The 24,414-nt window shown below is 37.9% G+C and overlaps 3 protein-coding genes across 3 annotated transcripts; 2 read left to right on the top strand and 1 right to left on the bottom strand.

Annotated features, from left to right (window-relative positions):
* The first annotated feature begins 9,102 nt into the window (after window positions 1-9,102).
* On the top strand, window positions 9,103-14,844 carry LOC130990318 (probable protein phosphatase 2C 8). Its single transcript, XM_057914537.1, has 10 exons — window positions 9,103-9,427; window positions 9,561-9,669; window positions 9,803-9,839; window positions 9,930-9,974; window positions 10,508-10,560; window positions 12,083-12,244; window positions 13,222-13,305; window positions 13,761-13,850; window positions 13,948-13,995; window positions 14,394-14,844. The coding sequence occupies exons 1-10, from the start codon at window positions 9,150-9,152 to the stop codon at window positions 14,502-14,504; spliced, it is 1,017 nt and encodes a 338-aa protein (XP_057770520.1). The 5' UTR covers window positions 9,103-9,149; the 3' UTR covers window positions 14,505-14,844.
* Window positions 14,845-19,351: 4,507 nt separating this feature from the next.
* On the top strand, window positions 19,352-21,952 carry LOC130990317 (WAT1-related protein At3g18200-like). The gene is made up of 7 exons (XM_057914536.1): window positions 19,352-19,719; window positions 19,812-19,874; window positions 19,969-20,085; window positions 20,185-20,407; window positions 20,834-20,992; window positions 21,079-21,230; window positions 21,321-21,952. The coding sequence occupies exons 1-7, from the start codon at window positions 19,526-19,528 to the stop codon at window positions 21,484-21,486; spliced, it is 1,074 nt and encodes a 357-aa protein (XP_057770519.1). The 5' UTR covers window positions 19,352-19,525; the 3' UTR covers window positions 21,487-21,952.
* A 209-nt stretch (window positions 21,953-22,161) lies between these two features.
* Window positions 22,162-24,067, bottom strand: LOC130990316 (T-complex protein 1 subunit delta). The gene has a single exon (XM_057914535.1). It carries the CDS (start codon window positions 23,935-23,937, stop codon window positions 22,339-22,341), a length of 1,599 nt encoding a protein of 532 aa, XP_057770518.1. The 5' UTR covers window positions 23,938-24,067; the 3' UTR covers window positions 22,162-22,338.
* Window positions 24,068-24,414: the final 347 nt, after the last annotated feature.

Raw genomic sequence — 24,414 nt, 5'->3', positions numbered from 1 at the left:
TATCTATATTGTCTTGTGAAAATCTAAATTAAAACTGTAGATTGATAAATTAAATCCATAGATTTAATTCGATCATCATTAAATTAAATCCGTAGATTTAATTAGCTACAAAGTCGGAAATAATTCACGACTTAAGGAACAATATGAATAATTATAAATAACCTCCATCTTGATTAATAAATAACACAACTTTGCTAAGTTGGTTATAATCTTGAATAATAATCATTCATTGATTCAAAGATTAACGTCGCGGTTTTAAACACGCGAAGATAAATAAATGCATACTGCTAGTGTAGCGACTCTGTTTCCAATTTACGTAATTCAGAATCATAGTTGAAAATTCATAAAGCGTTTCATTTACTAGAAATAGATTAATAAACACGCAATACTGGACTTAAATAAATATAAAAGAGCGGGTTGTTACAATGCCTTATACTTTCCTCTATAAAAGGTGTAAGTGTTGATATTGTAGAGTGACTTTTGCTTCAATAAATAAGAAAGAACACAATTATCTTCTTCTTAGCTCAATATTCATTCCCTGTTTTCTCATAGTTTCATCATGGTATCCAGAGCAAGGCTTTAGATCTGCATTCATGGGGAAGGTTCATCATACTCCGTGGAGTGTTCTCGTCAATGAGAAGAATTGAGAGTCGATTGGACGGCGGAATGAGGTATCGCCTTCAAGCTCACATCCTAGATCTGAAGGTGAACGATCACTTCAACCTCCGATGGATACAAAGCAGATCGAACAGATTCTGCAGCTTCATAATTTTGATCGTCCTGGAATGCAATTGGTTGCTGCGCAATTAACATGTAACAATTTTCTTAACTGGAGCAGATCTCTCAAACGCACACTAGGAGCTAAGAGTAAACTTGAAATACTTGATGGTACTCTCTCTAAACCATAATTTACTCCACCTTACTATAAGGCTTGGATCAAAGCAGATTATATGGTATCTTCATGGATTATTAATTCAATTTCGAAGGAACTTGTTAATGCATTTGTGCACATTGAAAATACGAAGAAACTATAGGATGCTTTGTGTCAAAGGTTTGGTAGAAGTGATGGACCTAAGATCTATAAGCTTCAATATGAAATAAGTAGCTATACACAAGGGAATCAAAGTGTGCTTGTGTATCTTAACAATTTGATTGCTTTATAGGATGAACTTGATATGTTGTTGCCACCATTAAGCTGTGTTTGCGGAACCAGAGAAGCTGCTGTAAGTAGAGAAGAGAATCAGAGATTGATTCAATTCCTGCTTGGACTTAATGACTCATTTGAGAGTGCAATGAGTCAAATCATGTTCTTAGATCATTTACCAACTGTAAACCGAGCCTACTATATGGTTTTGTAAATTGAGGATCAGAAGCTTACAACTGAAAGTTTCAGTGATTCACATGCTATGCAAGCTTTCACAATAGGGAAGCAGATATCGATGAAAGGGAAATAGACTCCTAGCTATGGAGGGCAACAACAACAATCTAATAAAGGGAAAAAAAACTAAATAAGAGCGATAGAAGCTCTATTGCACGCATTGCGATAGAAATGGCCATGAGGAGAGTGAATGCTTCAAGCTACATGGATTTCCAGAATGGTATAAAAGGCTCAAAGAGGGAAGAGCCAAAACTAAGGTGAATTATGTTGAAGTCAAGTTTGAGGGAGAAGAAGGACAACAAGCGAAACCATCAGCTGATACAAATACTTCATTACAACAAATGATTTAGCATGAAATCGGTAAATGTGTTGGGAAATTAGTTGATTAGGGAGGGAGAAGTGCACCTCAGAAAAATGATGCAAATATGATCCAAGAAATTGTGCATAATGGTATAGAATTTGAGGGACACTATGCTTTCAGTGTCCTCAATGAAACTTCACAGAATATTTGGATACTGGATTCTGGTGATAGTACCCACATTTGCTGTAATTCGCAGCTTATGAATATTATTCACCGTTTGGAGCGCTCACAAGATGTTCATCTTCCTGATGGTACTGTAAAAGAGGTCACTCATATGGGAGAAGCACAGTTAGCAAAATCAGTTGGTTCTAAAGAGTGTATTATATGCTCCATGCTTCACTCACAATTTGATTTATGTATCTCAATTGACTAAGAACAATGTAGCTAGGTGTATGTTCTTGCAAACACACTGCATTATTTAGAAGGCTAATACTGATCATTTCTTAGTCATGGCGAAGTTATGCTGAAATATGTATGTCATGGAGGGAGTGGAAATAACTTCTGCACTAGCTGTACCTCGAGCTTGCAAGGTGGCATGCTGAGCTAGGTCATCCTTCAATAGGAGTTATGGAGCACATACCATGTTTGCTGAAATGCTTATTGAAGTAGAAGCATAACAGATTAAGGATTGTGAGGTATGTATCAAATATAAACAAACTATATTATCATTTTCCATATTGCATAGAAGGTCATAAACATTGTTTGAAATTGCGCATGCTGATATTTGGGGGTCATACAATAATGAAAATATATGTAATGTGAGGTTTATGCTTACTCTTGTTGAGGATCATAGTCAGGTTACTTGGATTTATCTGTTAAGTTCTAAAGGTTTAGCTTGTTCCAATTTGAGGAAATTTATTTTGATGGTGAGAACTCAGGTTGGGAAGACTATTCAAAACCTCCGTAGTGACAATGGTACTGAATTTGTAAATAAGGAGATGGGGGCTATGTTAGCAGAGTTTGAGATCCACCATCAATGAGCTTGCGTTTACACTCCACAACAAAATAGGGTTGTGGAGCGCAAACATAGAACCCTATTGCAACTAGCCCGAGCTTTAATGTTTGATAGTAATTTACCTTCTTCATTCTGGCCTTTCTCTCTGCTCACTGCTACATGGTTGATTAATCGGTTGCCCAGTAAGGTTCTTGGTTGGAAAACACCTTATTCAGTTTTGTTTGCTAAGAATCCTGATATAACTCTTTTGCAGCCATTTGGTTGCTTGGCTTATGCAGTGGATTTGTCTCCATGCCGCAATAAATTTGATTAGAGAGGTACATCCTGTATCTTTCTGGGATATGCCATGAACAACAAAGGATATTTGTTGTATGACATCAATGAAGGCAAGGTTATCACATGAAGAGATGTAAGATTTTTACATTCTACATATCATACTCTACCTCTATCCTCTGCTACTTCCTATGTACCACCTTTATTCTATGATGAAGCTCTCATTCCTATTATTTCTCAAGAGCCTTTATCCCCTCTGCATGATGTTCCTAATACCCCACCATCTCCTACATCAACCACTTCTACAACTGACACCTCTCCATACTCCTCTACTACTATAAATGTTCCACTTATTCCTACTGATGTTGTTCCAACTGACCAGGTGCGAGTCAGTACTAGGATTCGCAAACCACCTTCTTAGATGAAGGATTATGTTGGCCAAATTTTTGCTTCTTCAGTCCCTATACCTGCCAATACAGACACTCTCACACCATATACTTTTTCCCTATGTTACACCTGTTGTGCTTGCCCCTCATTACACAGCCTTTTTTATCAATGTTCAAGCTATCCGTGTGTCTACTTTATATCATGAAGCCAACAGATTTGTCGAGTGGAGAGATGCTATGAGAGCAGAATTAGATGCTCTTGAGCATAATCAAACGTGGGAGCTAACTTCTCTACCTCAAGGGAAGCGAGTAATTGGTTCCAAATGGGTTTATAAGGTCAAGCTACATGCTGATGGTACTGTTGAACGATACAAGGCACGATTAGTTGCTAAAGAATATAATCACGAATATGGGATAGACTATACTGAGGTATTTTTCTCTATTGCTAAGCTTGTCTCAGCGCGATTCCTTCTTGTTGTGGCTACATGGCATGCTTGGCACCTTCATCAAATTGATGTTAATAATGCATTCTTGCATAGGTTCATGATAGTATATATATGCATCCATCTCAAGGGTATACCAAAACGCAGTTTGGGCAAGTGTGCAAATTGGTCAAGGGTCTATATGGGCTCAAGCAAGCTTCACGCGAATGGAATGCTGAGTTTTGCAAGCATTTATTCGGCTCTGGTTTCACTCATCTTACTGCACTCATTGCTTGTTTCTCAAATGAGCAGTTGATTATTTCATTTGTTTGCTTGTTTATATGGATGATGTCCTCATTGCTAGTTCTAATCTTACGCTAATCACAGAGTCGAAGGCCTTTTTACACTCTGTATTTACCATTAAGGATTTGGGGGCCGCAAAATATTTCTTGGGGATGGAAATAGCCCGTGGTGACTCTGGCACTTGTCTCAACCAGCGGAAATATATTCTTGATCTTATTGATTCTGCAGGTCTTCTTGGCTGCAAGGCTATAGCAACTCCTTTACCATTGAACTGTCGTCTTTTTCTCAATGATTCGCTGGATTATTCATACCCCGATGTCTACTGGCGGTTGGTTGGGAGGTTGCTTTATCTCAATCTGACACGCCCTGATATCACGTATGTTGTTCAACAGCTGAGTCAGTTCGTGTCTTCACTATCTACACTACATTGGGATGTTGTTATCCATGTCCTGAAATACCTCAAGGGATGTCCTTCTCTCGATTTATTTTATCCTGCTGAAGAGGATCTGACTCTTACTACTTTCAGTGATGCTGATTGGGGGGCTTGTCTTGATACTCGTCGTTTTCTTACTGGGTATTGCATCTTCTTTGGGGGGTCGTTGGTCTCTTGGCGATAAAAGAAATAAGCCACGGTAACGAGCCTAAGTTTTATGCTCTTTTTCTTTGTTGTGTCTAGGTCTAGATCGAGTATTTGTGTATGTTTTGTGTTTGTTTTTGTGTTTGGGAGGACACTTGTCTGGCAGGGACTCGTGGATGCTATAATGGGCAATATGGAGCAAATCCGATGAGAAAATGGAAGGCACCTCAATGATCAAGTCTAACGAAGCCTACAGGTTGGATGCAATCCAAAGATCGAGAGTCACATTTGTTGACTTGCTGGGCATGACGTTGATCGAGCAGGTAGTACCGCAGAGTTCTATTGCGTCCTGGGTAGTTGGAGCTATTTCTGGGAGAAAGTGTTACAACGAAGGCTATTTGACGCTGACTAAGAGGTTGGTCTAACTTACGCTCGGAAATCAGCATCCACCACGAGAGGTACCAAGGGCATGTGGAAGGGTAGAACGAAGACAAGAATGGTGAACAGGGGAGCAATACACCATGACCAGGCGTCCAGGGCTAGATGCTGACGTGGCAGATTCGGAGCATAAAGAAGATGCGCGGGAATATTTCATTTTTCATGCGCTGAGAAGATATGAACGAAAGCTTGAAGATATGCACGGATCAAAGGGTGGAGTTTTATCAAAGGTAAAGTCCTTGCACCTGTGAACTCTATCTCGGGCAGAAGAAGAACACTCAAGTCAGAGTTGAACTCTCCAAAACCCTAGCTGCGTGTTGGCCTTTGGCCCACGCCTAGATCTCTCTATATATACCCGTTCTCATTTCATTTTGTGTGTGGTAGTGGAAGTACAATGCACGAACTAAGGAGTAGGGCGAGTACTAAAAATAATATTTTATTTTCTGCATTTAGTTTAGTTTATATTTAAGTTCCGATTTGAGCAAGACGTTTAGTTTATGCTTTATGCTGGCAGAGTAGCATCCTGCCCAATTTTTCCTTATTAAGTAAGTTTACTTTATTTTATTTCCATGTCTTATTTATCTTTTGTTTTCGCAAGTTACTTTATGTTTAGCTAAGTTTATAGATCTGGGCAAGGCATAAATGATGTGGATATGAACTTATAAACTCGTGAGGTTTAAATGTGTGCTCAAGTAATTGCATGTTGTGATCTCGAAGTGCTGGGCATTATAACCAAGTGTCTAATTTGACTTGATTAGTTAACAGGCCATTAATTAATTGAGTAGAATTAGATCACCAATATATCAAGATTATAGGGTGTGTACGATCAATGTGCGTCTTGAAAGTATTTGCGGGCACGAGAGGTTGAAGTAGACTACGGTCTGCTTAAGTTCAATATCGGGTCTATCTAGGTATAAATGCTTCTCGGTTTAATTGCATGCTTTGAGGTGTCCTATTGGATGGTTAGGTCGAGATGCTTTAATGGTATAGGGTATCCCTTATCTTAAACACACTTAAGGATATACTTTTTTAGATGATGGAAGTGCACGTGACAAGTGAGAATGGGGGCACAAGCCATTGGTAAGTTATAATTAACCGGTGGACACAATATTGTAATGAATATATTGACCAAGGAGCGAGTGTAAGAGATTATCCACAGATTCAACGTCTTGACCAGATTGCCTTTTATTATTGATATTTCTGTTCAGTGTTTTCAGATTATTTTATTAGTTCAAGTCAAGTTGAGTTTAGTCCCGAGAGGTGTCTCGTGACCAGGACGATAGTCCACCCTAACCTTTTACTTATTTTTGTTAGTGACAATAGACAAGCTACACCAACTCCATGTGGGATCGACCCTTACTTACCATTAGGCACTACGCCTGTTTTGGGCAAGGTTTATAAATTTATTTGTACGTTGACCAATACGACAACTTCAATTAAAATTTGAAGTACGATCACGTCAAATTGGCGCCGTTGCCGGGGAGTGCGGTTCCAGTAGTGAGTCTCTATTTCACTTGTTTTGTCACTTTGGTGTATGCTCGTTCATAACCTTGCAGGAGAAAATGGAGAACTTTTGTTCGATCCGGAGATCAAAAGAACTTTAAGGGCGAGGAAAAGACTAACCAAGAAGGCGCAACAAGTGTACAAAGCTATCCTGGATGGAGGAGTTCTAGAGGACGAAGGCCAACCGGCGAGCCCAGTTCGAGAGGACAATCCGCCAATCATCAAATTGTTTCTCTTGATCCAGAAGAATACGAGATGGGGGATCAAGCAAGAACACTGCGAGAGATGATATTTCTGACGAATATCAGTTTGACACCATCGGGCATCACTTTGCCCACGATAGAAGAAAACTGGGAGCTAAAGCATTCCTTCATCCAAATCTTGCCCAAGTTCAGTGACTATCCAGGAGAGGATCCCCAGAGGCATCTTCAGGACTTCGAAATGGTGTGTGGCACGGTCCGGAATGCAAGGAACATGGGAGAGTATGTCAAACTATTATCTTTCCCATTTTCACTATATGATGGGGCAAGTGAGTGATTGTATACATTACCAGCTGGCAATATAACAACTTGGGCACAACTGCAACAGAAGTTTCTTGAGAAGTACTACCCAACTGCACGAGTCCAAAATATGAGGAAGAGGATCAGTAGCATCGAAATGGGCACGGCGGAGTCATTCCATGATTATTAGGAATGATTCAAGAAACTACTACACAAATGCCCCCAACATCAAATTCAGGAGCATGACTTGATTCAATACTTCACTGCAGGATTGCATGCCCATGAGAGAACGCAGCTTAATGACGTTTGTGGAGGATCTATCTTGAACAAGATCCCGAATGATGCATTCAAGTTGTTCGCTGAAATGACAGAAGAGTCGAGAGATGAAGAAGGAGTTATCACAAGGCAAGTTGTTCAACCAGCTCCAGAGCAAAATAGAGATATGGATGAGATCAAGACGTTGCTTAAGTAGTTGACAACTACCTTGACCATGAAGGAGAAGAAAGTGGTTGTTCGAGAATGTGGCATTTGCATGGCTGTTACTCATGCCACTGACAAGTGTCCAACTCTTTATGAAGAAGAAGTGAATGCCATAGGAGGACACCATAGAGGAGGCAACAATGGGAATAGGAACTATGATCCTAATGCCCAGACCTACAACCCAGGATGGATGAATCATGAGAATTTCAGGTGGAACAACAACAACCATCAGGGGGCAGGACAACCACATCATCAACAACAGAACAAAAGACCTTCTTTGACCGATATGGTGCAAGCCATATTGCGTGAAACAACTCAAAACACTCAGAATCTTGCCAAGTACCAACAGGATCAGAACAAAATTTCGCAAGAATCCAAAAGATTTAGAGTGGAAACAAAAGGGGCAATTAACAACATCAATGCACAACTTGCCCATTTGAACACTGCAATGGCACAAATATTCTAAACAATGTAAGATTCTATATTCAACATAGAGATATGAAAGTAAAAGAAAGGTGAACGTTTGCTCTTGAATTTAGGGCTTAGAGATATTAAGATTTAGTTTTAATCATTTTTATTTTTTGTTTAATTTATTTAATTATGATTTATTAGCTTATCTATTTAATCATAAGGTTTAGGTTGGTTGTTGTTATACGTTTCTTTCATGTATTATCTCTATTCAATTATAATTAGATTAGATAGGTATAAATAATATATATATATATATATATATTATAAATATTTAATCAAATCGAATACTTACGAATATCGAATCGAATATCAAAATTTGCAATTTGTATTTGGTAATTAATCGAATCAAAACTATTATATGTATTTGGATTCGATTCGTAAATTTTTGAATTTGAATATCAAAATTCGAATACGAATACCGAATCGAACAAAATTATTTGATTCGTATACAACCCTAGTGGGGTATAGTCTAAAAATAGGTATGAAGTTCTTTTGTGAACGTCCCAAAAATGAAAAGTAGGAAGTTCTTTCGTGGACGGAGGGAGTATGATTTAAGTATGAAAAATATGAATTCTCAAAAAAAAAAAAAAATTACTCCCCTGCCCCTTGAATAATTTCCTATATTTCCTTTTTGGGATATTTCCTAAATAATTTCCTATTCAATCTTTCACTATTCTCAATATTAATTTTAACACATTTTCATCACTTTCAATACTAATTATAACACATCTTCATCACTTTCAATACTAATTATAACATTTTTTTCTATAATCAATACATTTAATAAATTTTCTTTAAAATTTGTGCCGTCCCCTAGTCGGAAGTTAATTGAGGGACACTTTTTTTCTATAATCAAAACATTTAACAATTTTTCTTTAAAATTTGTGCAGTTCCCTAGTCGAAAGTTAATTGAGGGACGGAAGGAGTATGAAAAATATGGATAAAAAAAAATAAAATGTTGCATAGTAAGGTTTAAAATTTAAAAATACTGTCTCACTAAAAATAAAAAATACTAATGAAAATGAGAAAAGGTTTTCCGAGATAGAGGGAGTATATTTTTGGTTTTAAAAGTGGTCCCCTTTTTGTTTCATCCATACTGGAAATGAGTACACCAGAATCCAATTCCGCCGCCGCCGCCGCAATGGCGGCCCTCAAACGCCCGAACAAACTCAGCGACTCCAATTCCCCACCAGATAACAAAAGGTTGAAAACGGCGGAAGAATCTGAGACCCAGACTACCACCATCGCGGCGTCGAGTACAACCAAGGCTTTATTCGCGTTGGAGGCCGATGCAGCTGAAGATAAAGGGTTACGCCACTCCATGGAAGATGCTTGGGTGGTACTTCAAGACGCCACGTCGGGTTCCCCTGGAAATTTGAGGTCCCTTGATCATTATTTTTCCTCGAATCCCAATTTTTCATTTATGTGTTTTCCCAATTACAATTGTTTGGTATCTGTTGATGTTGCTAATATTGTTAGGGCTTAAGCTTCTTCTCATAATTATGCTTTGTAGATGTGCGCATTTTGCAATTTATGACGGGCATGGAGGCCGGCTAGCTGCAGAGTATGCCCAGAAGCATTTGCACGAGAGTGTGCTTTCAGCAGGCTTACCACGTGAGTTGGTCTGTTTATCTATGCATTTAGTTGATTGTTCGAATTTTGAGTTGTCTCCTGAAAATGCTGGATTTTCTGTTCAACCTTTTTGGGGCATTTTCGTATTAATAATGTTTCCCTCTTGTTCTTGTGAAACTTCAGCTGGATGTTAAGACTGCGAAGAAGGCTATACTTAATGGTATGTCCCTCCTGACTTCTCGAGCTCATCAACCTTGTGTACATGTGTGATTGATTCAACATGATGATTAGATGTTTCTTCTTTGGATAGGTTTCAGGAAAACAGATGAGGCTCTACTTCAGGAAAGTGCTACAGGTTCCTAAATTTTGCTTGCTCTTCTTTTCCCTTGCGGCTCCTAAAATAAATGGCAGACTAATGCTAGAATTATAGAGAATGAAATCGATGAAAAGATGCCCTCGTGAACATTGAAATGGATTTTGTGGGCCTTCTGTTATGCTGATATAAAGCATGTCAGTATGACTATGTCACTATTTCTGACAGACTTTTTACAATTTGATCAATTGCCAAAATTTGAAGGCATGGTGCTTGATGCATTTTCTATATGTTGAAGTTGCTGGTAACTTCCTTCACGATATAAGAACTCTTAGAATAATGTAGTTTCGCTTTTCCTTCTCAAACCCTTTTTCTGTACCATACGTCAAAAAACATTTCTACGCCTACCCTGATGTCAATTAATTCACTTGCAAGACTTTGACCATGGATCAAAATGGTTTCTCTCATCTGTGCGAATCTGACACATGTGCAATTGTGAATATAGATATTAAAAAAAATTGTGTTTTGTTTTAGTCAAGTATCTTAATATCTGTTTCACTTTGGCTTGTTGATAGGGGGATGGCAAGATGGTGCTACAGCTGTATGTGTTTGGGTATTGGGACAAACGGTAAGTTTTCCTTCACTAAGTATGCTATGCAATCTATGCTGAAACAGTATCAATTGGATGAGATGTAGCTTGAATATGAAGTATATGGCGTTATTGGCATTGCTCAATGTAGTTAGGGGTTGTTTATTTGTGATCCCGAGTGCAATTTGATTGAGCAAACGAAGAAAATTGGAATCAATTGTAAACAGAATATGTAAGTGGAAAAAATTTATTTGAATGTTGGAAGAATCATAGTTTAGCCTACAGCATTGGTGACAGGAATTGCCTTATTTCTAGTTAAATATAAGCAGTCATTATGAATTCTTGAAGTTTATGGAAAACTTCATGGTCAGTCTTAACTAGTGATTTAGGATATAAATACTAGTAGTACATTTATAGCTCCGAGCAATTAAGAGTTTTTTCTTTCTAATCAGCAGCTCTGTCTCATACGATCATTCTTATTGTTTATGAACTTGTACTATGGAGTTGTGAATTGTATAACTTAATATTATTCAGAGGAATCTATGTTTACGTCCAAGAGTTAGTTTAGTCTTTGTGTTCAGATTGGGGTTTGAGAAAATAGTGTGAAGATAAACTCTATTTAAGATCTGAAGAAATTTGATTGTATAATTGGTCAATTTGTTCATTGATATATCTTACTTTGATTTTGAGAAAAAATCTTGTGCAACTCACTGGTGAAATTTTTGTTTTGATGTGCTTTTGGATTTTCTTGAATACTTTCAGTTTCTGTAGTGTTTTAACTTTTAAGATGCAGTGGCTATATTGTACCCTGTTGGCTGTGCCAAAAAGTTGATACAACTTCAATACATTATTATTGTGTTCTTCTTAGGCAAGATTTTCACGGCTGGATATTTTTACACGACCAGATATATGATATATCCAATCCATTTATCTCAATTTGTTTCATTATTGGATTTATGGAGGTGAAATAGTTTTCATGGTATTCCATTTGAATCCAATGTAAGTATATTGGGCGTATCATGAAATAAATTGCGCATTACATTTGAAAAACTACCCATCGCCTAATTTATTTTGTCTGTCCCATTATGGACATCAAGTCTTCAATTAGTTATTTGTTTTTCTTATGCTTCTAAAATAATTTGTTAATACTTAATAAATGATAATCCATTTTTCCCTCATTTTCTTGTTCCTTATCTATAAGTGCTTTTGAGTGAAATAGCAATTAAGTTATTTTTAATGACCTCCCATGATTGTGCATATAGAACTATGCATGCAAGTTTGTCATCGGATGAAAAGAGGAAGAAAAAAAAATCTTGCCACAAATCTTAAGGCATTTTTTAGTAATTCTTCAATCTTTTTATGTCTTTGTGTAGGACAGTCTCATGATAATTTTAGATTTGGATTAACTGGTCTGGTGATAGCTCAGGTGATAAATGTCTACTTCTTACATTAGTGACAATTGTTTGAACCATCATCTGGCTGGTAATGCACCATTCTCCTAACTAATTCCCTTTGATTCTGTTCTGAATCTGTAATGGTTCTACTTTGGGTGCTATTTTAGGTGTTTGTTGCTAATATTGGTGATGCAAAGGCGGTGGTAGCAAGATCATCTGTTGTAGATAGCTCACAGAGTTGTTTGGATGGATCAAATCCACTAAAGGCTATTGTTTTGACTCGAGAACACAAAGCCATATATCCACAAGAGAGAGCACGGATTCAGAAGGTCTGCTTTGGGTGCTATGATAAAGATTCTCTCATCATGATTGTATCATTTTATGTTCTCCTTATTTTGATGATTGAGTGGTAAATGCCTTGTGATACGGAGAAGAGGTCATTTCTTCTTAGTGCATTATTGTGTGGTTTACTTCTTGAAACTAAAACTGGTAATCTCATAGCTCCATGTTATCAAACCTGGGTCTCACATATATTCATCATGGTGGCATAACTTTTCCTGATAAATGATGTTATGATAGCCTTTAGATTGGTTGTTGACACTTGGCCTTCATTGGAGACTGTTTTATTGTGAAATAGCAAAGGATGGTTATACCATTAAAGCTATGTGCTATGCTGTAGAAGATAACAAAAACCATGCTCTTTTATAACCAAGACCAGTTAATTTGAGCAGCTATAAGGCTGATAACGTCTGTCTTTTGTAGAAAAACATTTGTAACTTCAATGAAAATAAAATGGAAGTCTTTCAAAGCTGATATCAATGGTCAAAGGGTATCACCTGAGTAGACAACTACTAGGTGGAGTCTGACAGTGATGCTGATCAGCACAACATATGGATTCTTCATTTCATCTTCTTTTGAGGAAGATTCTTCATCTTCATGTTAGTCACTAATTACATGTCTTTGTGGAATCTCCACTGCAGTTGTTCACGAGTATTTTTGTTTTAAAAAGAACTTATACTATTATTATTGTTGTTGTTGTTCAGCCTGTTTATTGTAAACCCAAATTAATCGATTCCGTTCTTGGAAGCAATAACATATAGCACTTTAGATTGTGAATGTTACATACACGCACATGCTAAGTCCCATCTATGCTCATTATTCTTCTTCATTTATATATATATATATATATACATGTGTGTGTGTAGTTTAATTTGCTGGGGGTGTTGTGTGGTTGCCTAACTCGTCCTTCCTTGCTTTTTTGTACTTGGATGGGTAAGTAATGTGCTGAATATATTTACATGAATAGGCTGGTGGATCTATCGGTTCAAACGGACGATTGCAAGGGCGTCTTGTAGTTTCTAGAGCCTTTGGAGATAGGCAATTCAAGAAGGTTCTATTTTTGGCTTCTTGCTCTTTTCAACAACCTCGGTGTCATGTCATGTTGTCTATAACATGTCTTTCAATTTTATGTTGTAATTTCACTTTTCATCTTTATTTCTCTCAATGGGGGAAGGAAGCCCCATCCGGTAGTCAAATTACTTATCCTCATAGTGCTGCCAGGGAGGGACATATATGCATGTTTTGGATGAAAAGTGCGGACATGCACCAATTTCTATACTTCGATGCAGACCAAATATGTTGAGATGTCCAACATCCTTACAATATTTACACACTATTTTTTCATTTCCTTGTCCTTTACTTTGTGTGTTGTGTGTTGGAAGGGTAGGAGGAAAGAAAATCTACCAGGTTACATTTATGGGTTTGTTATGCTTGAGAGCTTGCATATATCTTGCAGTTCCAGGATACATGCTGTTGTCTAAACGGACAAAGTTAAATGGTTTTCAGGTGGGTGTCATCGCAATTCCTGATGTCCATTCGTTTGACCTTACAGAGAGAGACCACTTCATGATTCTTGGCTGCGATGGCTTGTGGGGGGTATTTATCTCCATTGTTTCAACAAGATTTTGATCCATTTGCCTTTAGTTTTACTGAATATTTTGATCACATAAATGAGTTTTTATCCAACTTCTAGGTCTTTGGACCAAGTGATGCTGTTGACTTTGTTCAAAAGCTGTTAAAGGTTCGTTTTGCATTTCTGCAATTAACTATCATACTTTTACCCTCAGTTTTCCCTCTAAAAATTAAAGTTCAAATAAGAAGGGATGTATAAGATGATTACCTATTTTCTTTGATGCCAGGGTTTATTTTCGTTTTCAGTTTCCAATGGTATTTGTTCTTTGAAACAGAGGGTGATATAAAAATAGGATGCATGTATAAGAATGTGCTAAGGCTGTCTGGTTTCTAGTATGGGGGTGTTTACTTTATGATTGAGTATTTGAAACAGATTAGATTACCAGAAAAGCTAAAAATGTTCGGAATCCATCAAAGTGTGTAATGAATTAGCTTGTATTGTGTTATATCTAAACTATCGTTCAAAGTAAACACACCCCTTAATAGTATACATATCATCTATGACAGGAAGGTTTACCAGTTACAGCCGTGAGTCGCCGGCTTGTCCGAGAAGCTGTCCGGGAACGCTTGTGCAAAGATAACTGCACTGCAATTATCATTGTTTTCAGACAGTCATAGGGAACCAGCTTGATTTTGGGCATCAATGGCCAAGATCAATGAAATGTCTATCTGTTTTTAAAATTTCTGTGTTATCGAAAGTGTGGTATAACTGCTTGATGCAGTTGAAATAGGGAGCTCGAGTTTGATGTGCTCAAGATATCTTTTGGCCTAACTCTATTGGTTGTGAACTCTCAATTTTCAGGTTTTCGGGGATTTTTCAGTGTTGACTTTCTGTGAAAATGGTTTCACGTGTTAGGATTGAATCAGTGAAAAGTATAGATGGACCAAATCTTCAAAAAGGAAAATTAATCTGAAGAAGTATAATAGTAGTCACTAAATGTGCTTTCCCTTTTCTCTATTTTTCCCCACATGTTTTGATTTGAAGTGATTTGATCTAAACTGGCTGTAGAAATAAGGAGTGTTTGAGGGTGTTTGGCTAAGCTTATAAGCTTTTGGGGCTTATAAGTTTCTTGAGAGCTTATAAGTTGTTAAGGTGTTTGGATAATTGAGCTTATAAGCTAGAGATAGAATTTTGTGCTATAGAGAGAGAATACTTTTTTAGAAAGAGAAATTTAAAGAAAAATGATCTTGAATGATATATGATGAAAATAATAAATTATAGTTGAAAAATATTTATAAAATAATTATTGCATATAAGATTATAAAAAAATAAGCTGGGCTAGAGGAATTTATTTCTTGGGGAGCTTATAAGCTCTTGAAACTTATTTTTGGAGCTTATAAGTTATTTTGCAACTTATTTTGTCAAACATTTTGAAGGAGCTTATTAGTTATTTTGAAGAGCTTATAAGCTCAGCCAAACACCCTTTTATAGTCTCATGATATGTTCTCAGGATGATATCATGTAGGATCAGTTTTATTTTATGAGTTTGGACTTTCTTCCTATAATAACTAATTTTGATGATCTTGGACTTATTTAATTTCGTAATGGCTGTTTCATTTTGTTTTCACATATGTAAGGATGATCATAAATCATAACAGCAAGGTTTATCTATACTAATAGAAAAAGAGCCTAATTGTGTAAGGCATCCTAAGGCACAATTTATGGATTGTCTATTTTACCTCTGTAATATATTTTATATTATATATTTATAAAATATAAATTTATTATATATTTATACTAATATAAAAAAAGCCTTACGTACCCTATGTGGATTGTCTATTTTACCCCTATTAGTATTGTGTTAATATATAAGAATAGCCACTTTTATATAGTAAAAATAAATTTTACCCACTAATATAAAAACTTTAAAAAATACCTACATTTACAATTTTATCCTTACATATAAAATTTTACAAATACCCACTGTTCATTGGTTGTGAATTCAACTCGAATTCACAACTAAATTCAAGTATTGGTTGTGAATAACAAGTGTTGGTTGTGAATTCGCGTGAATTCACAACCAACATTATTTCGAGTTGTGAATTCACAACCGATAAAACTTGAATTCACAACCAACATTATTTCAAATTGTGAATTCACAACCAATGAAACTTGAATTCACAACCAACACTATTTCAATTGTGAATTCACAACTATCGCTTATAATTCAGTTGTGAATTCATAAACCTGGTTATGAATTCAAGAACATTTGTACAAAATTGTGCGATTTTCATCAACATATATCACCATAAAATCAAAATTTGCATATTTCCAATAGTTGTAAGGATAGCAAACCAATAGTTTGAGAAGACAATACATCACAAAATTCGACAAAAAAGAATAAATGACCGAGGTTAATCAACCGGAGACCCTAAGTACTCGAGCTCGTCGTCGTCCACCGCCTTATCTCCGGCGGACTTGGCTGGGCAGCTCCAGATCTGAAATTCCAATTTACAGATCGCCGGATTCGACATCACGACAACCGCCAGTAGCATCTTCACCGCCGCCTGCAGCAGATTTGCTTTCCTCACGTACTAGATCGGAATCCCTATCTGCTACAGCAGATCCGCTTCCGACGATAGCGCCGTCGACAACGTCGCTGTAGAGGTGGAGATCGAGATTGCGTTCATCCACGGCAGGAGCGCCACACCGCAATGTGCCTCAGCCGCCGCCCTCACCTCCTGCAACAGCCGTAGGAGACCGCTGCCCCATACTAATCCACCCGTTGTGGAAGACCGCTGCCCTCGATTCCGCCGCCACCAAATCCAGCGGCACGACGATTTTCCCCAGCAACCGGCCGGAGCTGACTCCGCAGGTAGCGCCGCGGCGGCCGGAGTAGACCGAAATTTTGAGCTGCAACCTCTTAGAGGTGGAGAAGAGAGAGCATTTGCCGGTGAGCCTGTCGAGATCGGGTTTGGTGAGTTGGCGGTGGCCGTGCTGAGGCGGCGGCGTGGTGAAGGACGGAGTTGGCGGTGGCCGTGGGAGCATGCGGCGGCGGCGGCGTGGTGAAGGGAAAGATCGAGAGAAAGAGAGAGAAGAGAGAGGGCATGTATAGAGAGAGAGAGAAGAGAGAGAGAGAGAAATGAGAGAATGAAAGGAAATTAAGGTTTGCCCATTTATATAGAAGGATAATTTAGTCCATTCAAAAAAAAATGGGTAAAATTTTAAGTTTTAATTTGAGTGGGTAATATTTATTTTTACTATATAAAAGTGGCTATTTTCAAAATCCACTCATTAGTATTTTATTTTAAGGTTATTTTATATATTATATATTTATAAGAATATATCAATTCATTTATGGGCAAATAGCGTCAAAATCCCTATACTTTCCCCGTTTTCGCATATTTCCCCCGACTTTTAAATTTCGTGTTAAAATCCTTAACCTTTGATCCGATGCGCAATTTTCCCTTAATGATATTTTCCGGCAACTAATGCAATGACGTGTCGCCTATGTGGCGGAGCTTGTGCTGAGTCATTAAATGAACCCCAAAACGGCGTCGTTTTATCCCTAAATTAAATAACCCTATTTGCAGTGCTCACGTCGGATCCTCTCATTCAGAAGCAGTATGGAGTCGCGCCGCTTGCTCTCAACCGAAGTCCTCCGAGTTTTGGAGATTCTGGCGCCGTTGGTGTCGCGGGTCACCGGCGGAGACCACAAAACCTCTCTCGCTCTCACTCTTGTTAATTTGAACTCAAATCAAAACAAGTGTTTTGCGTCAACTCCGCGCCCGCCATCAAAATCTCTTGACTTGAGGAACGACAGTGATAAACCATATATTCTTGGTGATGCCATTACAATCATCATTGAAGCTGGGAGTCCATGGTCATATATTACTCGCCCCTTGTGGCTGAAGTTCTGCCGGAATGATGAAGATGAGGGCATGGATTTGGTGTTTTTTTTTTCTCAAGAACAACCTTAATTTGCGTAAGAAATCAATTTTCCCCTAAATTTCTATGTTGGATGACATTTAAATCCCTAAATAAGGATAAAACGACGACGTTTCACGTTATTAAGTAAAACTACGTCGCTTACTACGCCGGAATTTAATCCTACGTGGATTTCCAGGCTCCATGTCAGCATTACTTAAATCGCCGGTCAATTTTAAGGGAGAAACGCGAACGGGATTTAAGTTCAAGGATTCTATCGCGAAATTTTAAAGTCAGGGGAAATATGTGAAAACGGGGAAAGTATAGGGATTTTGACGCTATTTGCCCTTCATTTATCTATAGCTATTGATAAGGTTTATAGATAAATATACCCATTCAATAAATTATCTAATAAAAGTAATGAATTAATAGATTTTTTAAAATAATAAATTATCAAATAAAATAACATTAATTACACGTATAACGTACGTTCTTTCGGCTAGTGTTCTAAAAAAACGGAATGATTTATTTCGAAATAAACGGCTGGTGAAAACGTTGATACAAAAAAATTCAGATATGTGGACGATTGGCGCACGATAAGAAAAGATTCACATTTCAATATCTTCGAAAGCTATCAAACAATATTATATTAGTGTTAATATATGAAAAATACCCTTTTACAACTTTGAAAATATATAAAATATACTCATTATAATTAGAACATACAAAAGTACATATTTTCAGATTGAATAGCAAAATTGCCCTTAAATCAAAATCTTCACATATTTAATAAATTAATTTGAAAAAAATAATTATTAATCAATCAAAAATCGAAAATTTTACTGCATTTTTAACACTTCAGTTGCAAATAAAATTTCAAGCTGAGAATCACAGCTTTTCGTGAGAACTGAGAACTATGAACAAACACATCTGATCAGATCTTATTCATGTAAATAATTAAATATAATATATATAGTCTAGTTAGATCAAATATGGGTCAAAATATGATCCGGGTATACCGTGTACAGGAGATTTTGTGAAATTAAAATGAGCGGATAATCATCATAAAAGGGTGCTCATAGCTTGAATATCGATTATGTACATTATTACAAACAACGAAAATCGAGATACAGATTTGCCCTTATTCTCCATTGGAACTTGAAACACGTGAAGAATAAAACCATATGCTTATCAACTTTCTCCATGAACTTACTCTTTCCTCACCGGAAGAAGATTTCAGAAATTTTAAAACTCATTGACCTAAACAAAGTTTTTTTTTTTTTTCAAGGATTCGAATAAGATAAAATATAACACCCCGACTGCCATTGCTGGACGACAAGTTGAAATCTTGGCAAAATGATTGATCATAATTTGTCATCGATAATGTGCAGACACAAAATATTCAAATCAAATATCAATGAGTTGAAAAAAGTGAAGATTGGTCTTTTGCCCTTCACTACCTGCCCAACATGGACAACGGACGCTTTGTCTCCCTAACAAAGTTCAATTTCAAGTCAACATATCAAATTGGATTTAGATAAACTCATTATTCTGCAAAATACATTGCACTAATAATTCACATACATTTGCTCATAATGAGCTTCAATGATTACTCTCCAATTTGCATATGCTTCAAGGCAGCTAACCCACCATCTTTTCTCTATCAAATAATACATCTCACACTATAAAAAATTATGTCCCTGGATATCTCTGTCTATATATATGCAACAGAAACAAAGACAACATACAACACACACAAAAACGACGAGATATGGCACAGGAAAGCATCGTTTCTGAGAGGGCGAAGCTCGTGATATCGTTGATCATTCTGCAGCTATGCTTTGCAGGGTTTCACATAGTCTCAAGAGTTGCCCTCAACATTGGTGTTAGCAAGATTGTCTACCCTATTTACAGAAACATTATTGCATTGCTATTGGTAGGGCCTTTTGCCTACTTCATGGAAAAGTGAGTTCTTAAATGTTTCTATGTTTAATTTTTAGGTAACACAATCTTTCCCTAAATATCTAATACACACTGCTCTCTGTCTTCATCTGCAGGAAGGAAAGAACACCTCTCACATTCTCATTGTTGGCTGAGTTCTTCCTTCTTGCACTAGTGGGGTGAGTTCAACTAAGCATCAACATGAACCACCTCATTTTCCTACTACGATTCTCATCTCCGTACTAACGAAAATTATTGTTGTCTCGTTCCCAGAATCACAGCAAACCAGGTGTACTACATCCTAGGTTTGTACTATGCATCACCAACCTTTGTATCAGCAATGCAAAACACAGTACCAGCACTTACATTCATCATGGCGACTGCTTTAAGGTAAGGACAATCTCAATTTCTAGTAAACTGCAAATCTAGACAGAGAGAGAAAGGTCGAATGGAATGAAGGCTTAGCCTAACCTTGTGTCATGGTTTCAGGATTGAGCAAGTGAATGTTATGAGGATGGATGGTTTGGTGAAAGTTCTAGGGACTTTAGTGAGCATTGGAGGCGCTACGGTTATCACCTTGTACAAGGGGCCTCCAATTTTGAATGGAACTAATTCATCAACAGAGAGTTCAAGCAAAATGCAGAGCTGGGCATGGGGTTGTATATTTACCTTTTGCCACTGCTTATCCTGGGCTGGATGGATGGTCCTTCAGGTAAGATCATCTAATACAGCAAAGTGAAATTCCATAGCTTATAGTTGTAAATTCATCTGTTACCTTTTTCAGACAAAACTAAAGCTGTTAGTAACATCTCTGAGAGTCTAGCTTTTCTAATCTCTGTGCTGTGATTATCTAATACTTAACTTCTAGGTAACTTCTGTATCAATACTGCAAGATATGTAATTTCTTTGATAATCCTCTGCAGCTCCTCAAAGGTGACAGAAGCATAGCAATGAAGACTTGACTGACATTCAAAAAACATATATAAATAAATAAAACAACGTTTTAATATGGTATTGCTATTGGCGGGCACTATAGGCACCATGATGATTCCAAATTCATAACAAATCAACTGTCAAAGAAGTATAACTCATCAATGTTAATGTAACAGCTTATTGAACTTCAACTACTCATATGCAGGCTCCTATTGTGAAGAAGTACCCTGCCAAACTCTCACTTACCTCATTCACACTCTTCTTCGGATTAATTCAATTCCTATGCATAGCTGCATTCACAGAAAGGGATCCAACACACTGGCAAATAGTGTCGGGGGAAGAAATTTTTACAATCTTGTATGCTGTAAGACTTCACACCCACCTTACTTATTGTCTACATGCTAATCACCTCACGTACCTAACCTAACTACCATCATATACATAATGCAGGGGATAATATCATCGGGACTTGTAATAGTTCTACAAACCTGGTGCATTCAAAAGGGAGGTCCGGTGTTTGTTTCCAGCTTCCAGCCAGTCCAAACAGTATTAGTTGCTGGAATGGCATCCATAGTTCTTGGTGATCGATTATACTCTGGAGGGTATGTAGTCAATTTCAATGTCAATATTTTAAAGTAAAGGGAAAAAGTGAGTCAAATTAAACAACCTGACACTTTTTCACATTCTTGCAGAGTCATTGGAGCTACACTGATAATGATTGGCCTCTATCTAGTTTTATGGGGTAAAACAGCAGAAGCGAGATATCAGAGGCAAGACAAGGAAGAGACTCTCACAAAACATCTATTAGAAGGCAACACCAGTAGTCAAGAGTGCCCTACTACGGTTGATATTCCGTAGTTTTTTTCCTGTCAACAAATTTAGAGCCTTCGCATGCTGAAGGGCTCAGAAGTCTTAGGTCATTTCCTGTAAACTGTCCAAAACAGGCTCAGCATAAAAAATATTAACATGTAAATCTTCACTCGACTTGTTCGATTTTCCTTGATTTCCTCATTATCAAACATAGATGATCCAAGAACCAAACTTAGGCATGGAAGCAGACAAAATAATACCACAAATTGAGAAAAGAAGCGATATGTTAACAAACTTAAAACAGCTTTGAGTTGTAGACTATAATGAACACTTATCAGAGCATATAAGGCATGGAGCTGTGCAAATTTCAGAAAATATAGATCAGCTCATATTCAGCAATTGGGCTGGGAACGAAATCATCAAGACACCACTTCAATCTGGAGTTCATCAGTTCATCCATTACTATCTGCATAAATAATTCCCTATAGCTTGGAACTTGCTCCTGCTATAGATTTAAAAATTCAAGATGTGACATGCATGACAATTCCAGCCTACAAATATGGGCCTAAAAAGCAGTGCTTTTGTTTTCAACAAGCAACAAAGGTAAAGGAGGCCAGGAAAGATATTGCTCGGAAAAATAGAATTGATAGCATCCAGCAAACTCATAATAACAGCAGAAAGGGATGCAGTAACATGATATCTGCCCATTTTACGACACCGAAATTGAAAGGCAATGAGATAGTACATGACAGACCAGTACCATCATTCACTAGAAAAAGTAATGAGTCTACTTGAATACAGCCAGAAGGTCACAAAATTGAGTAAACTAACACAAAAACAGCAAAGGTAATAACTGAAAACAAACACCCAGCGGCCAATACTTTTAACATCTGATCAACTCTACCTCACGGTAACTATGTCATCAATCTTCAAGATCATCCGAACACACTCTGCAGCCAAGGCAATTGCGCTTGTGCTTACTAGCAGAGGCTGCACTACATTCTCCTCCAAAATGTTAGTGATCTGTCCTTTCCTCACATTGATCCCTGCATTGATTTCACCTTGTGCGTGCCTATTCCTCAGCTCAGTGACAATGGCAATTGGATTCAACCCCGCATTCTCAGCCAAAGTGTAAGGAATCACCTCAAGTGCTTCAGCAAAAGCTTTGACACAGTACCCTTCCATTCCCTGCAGCACCTTTGCCCAAGCTCCTAACTGCCTCGAAAGCTCTATCTCAGGCGCTCCACCACCAGCAATCAGATATTTCTTGTTAACCAAACACCTTATCACACACAAAGCATCGTGCAAACTCCTTTCGGCCTCATCAAGCACCAAATGGTTTGAACCACGGACCAGCACACTTGTTGTCCTCCCCATGTCCTTAATTCCCATAATCTTCACAATCTTCCCACCATCTCCCAGCGGCACCTCCTCCACCATATCAGCAAACCCCATCTTCTCAGCGCGGAAGTGCTCTATGTTAGAGATTGGCAGACAGTTCAAAGTCTTGGTGATGAACTCAATCTCATCCCTCTCAATGTCTTTAATGACCAAAATCTTAGCCTTAGCTAAATAATGCAACGACAAGTCCGTGACAGCATCCCTCAAGATACTCTTCTGAATCAACAACACGTTACACCCTGTAGCTTTTATCTTCTTAATCATTCCCAAGATATAATTTCTCTCCTCTTTCAAAATCCTATCCATCTGCGAATAGTCCGACACCACAATGCTCTGTTCTATATCAGTTTTAGGTGGGGAAATCTGAAATTGTATCACAGCTATCTTAGCATTTTCCACTCTAGTAGGGCCACCTGCAGCATGACTCACCTTCTTATCAAAAACAAGCCCTTTCACCAATTCAGTATCATCAACAGTACCACCCAGTTTCTTCACTATCTTAATATCTTTCAAATCAACTAAATCAGGCTTCTCAGGATCCACCACAGAAAGCACAGCATCAACAGCTAAAGGCGCCAAAAGAGTAGAGTACTGAGAAACCACCTTAGAGTTCAGCGACGTCGATGCAGATTTCACGAGCGAATCGCGATCCGACAGCTCCACGGGGACGGCCATAGCAGACAAAATCTCGACGGCCTTAATCGAAGCCTTGTGGAGCGAATCGGACACGACAGTGGGGTGAATGCCGGCGTTCAATAGAGTGAGCGAAGCTTTGAGCAGCGCGCCGGCAATGACCACGACCGTGGTGGTGCCGTCTCCAGCGACGACGTCCTGAGATTTGGAGAGCTCGACGAGGAACTTGGCGGCGGGCTGGAGGACCTCCATCTTGTTGAGGATCGTGGCGCCGTCGTTGGTGATAATGACCTCGCCGGAAGCGGTGGAGATCATCTTGTCCATACCCTTGGGGCCGAGGCTGGTCCGGACGGCGTCCGCCACCGCCTGCGCCGCCGCGATGTTCGCCATCCGGATGTCGTCTTTCCGCTTGTTGTCGACGAACGTCTCTGTCGGCTTCGCCTTTGCCACCGCCGCGGACGCCATTGTTTAGGAGGGTTGAGAGAGAGCGAGATTTGAGACGTAAAACCCTAGAGAGAGAAAGCGCGATGGAGAGTATGAGAGCGGAAAAGGGTTTTCTAGTGAAAGTTGGAGTGAGGCGTACGATATATGCAAATTTTCAGATTTCAAAATCAGAACTACCCATATGTGTTTGCGTCTCTTTTCAGTTTTTTTTTTTTTTTATTTAATGTAAGATTTTTGCTTTATTTGGAAAATTTGTAAAGATAATTACTAGAATGATTTTTAAAATGTCCAAATTAAGATAATAAGAATAAAAACAATATTTAATTATTTAAAAAATATACTCATTAATTATAGCTTTAGAATTTACAATTAAAATTATTCTATTGTGCTCGAATTCACAACCAAATCTATTTTTAGTTGTGAATGTTATCTTTAAAACACAAATTTATAACAAAAACTATTTGTAGTTGTGAATTCTATATTTAAAACTCAAATTCA

Source organism: Salvia miltiorrhiza, chromosome 6 (assembly GCF_028751815.1).
Source record: "Salvia miltiorrhiza cultivar Shanhuang (shh) chromosome 6, IMPLAD_Smil_shh, whole genome shotgun sequence".
Classification (NCBI taxonomy): domain Eukaryota; kingdom Viridiplantae; phylum Streptophyta; class Magnoliopsida; order Lamiales; family Lamiaceae; genus Salvia; species Salvia miltiorrhiza.
This window is presented reverse-complemented; position numbering and strand designations above follow the sequence as displayed.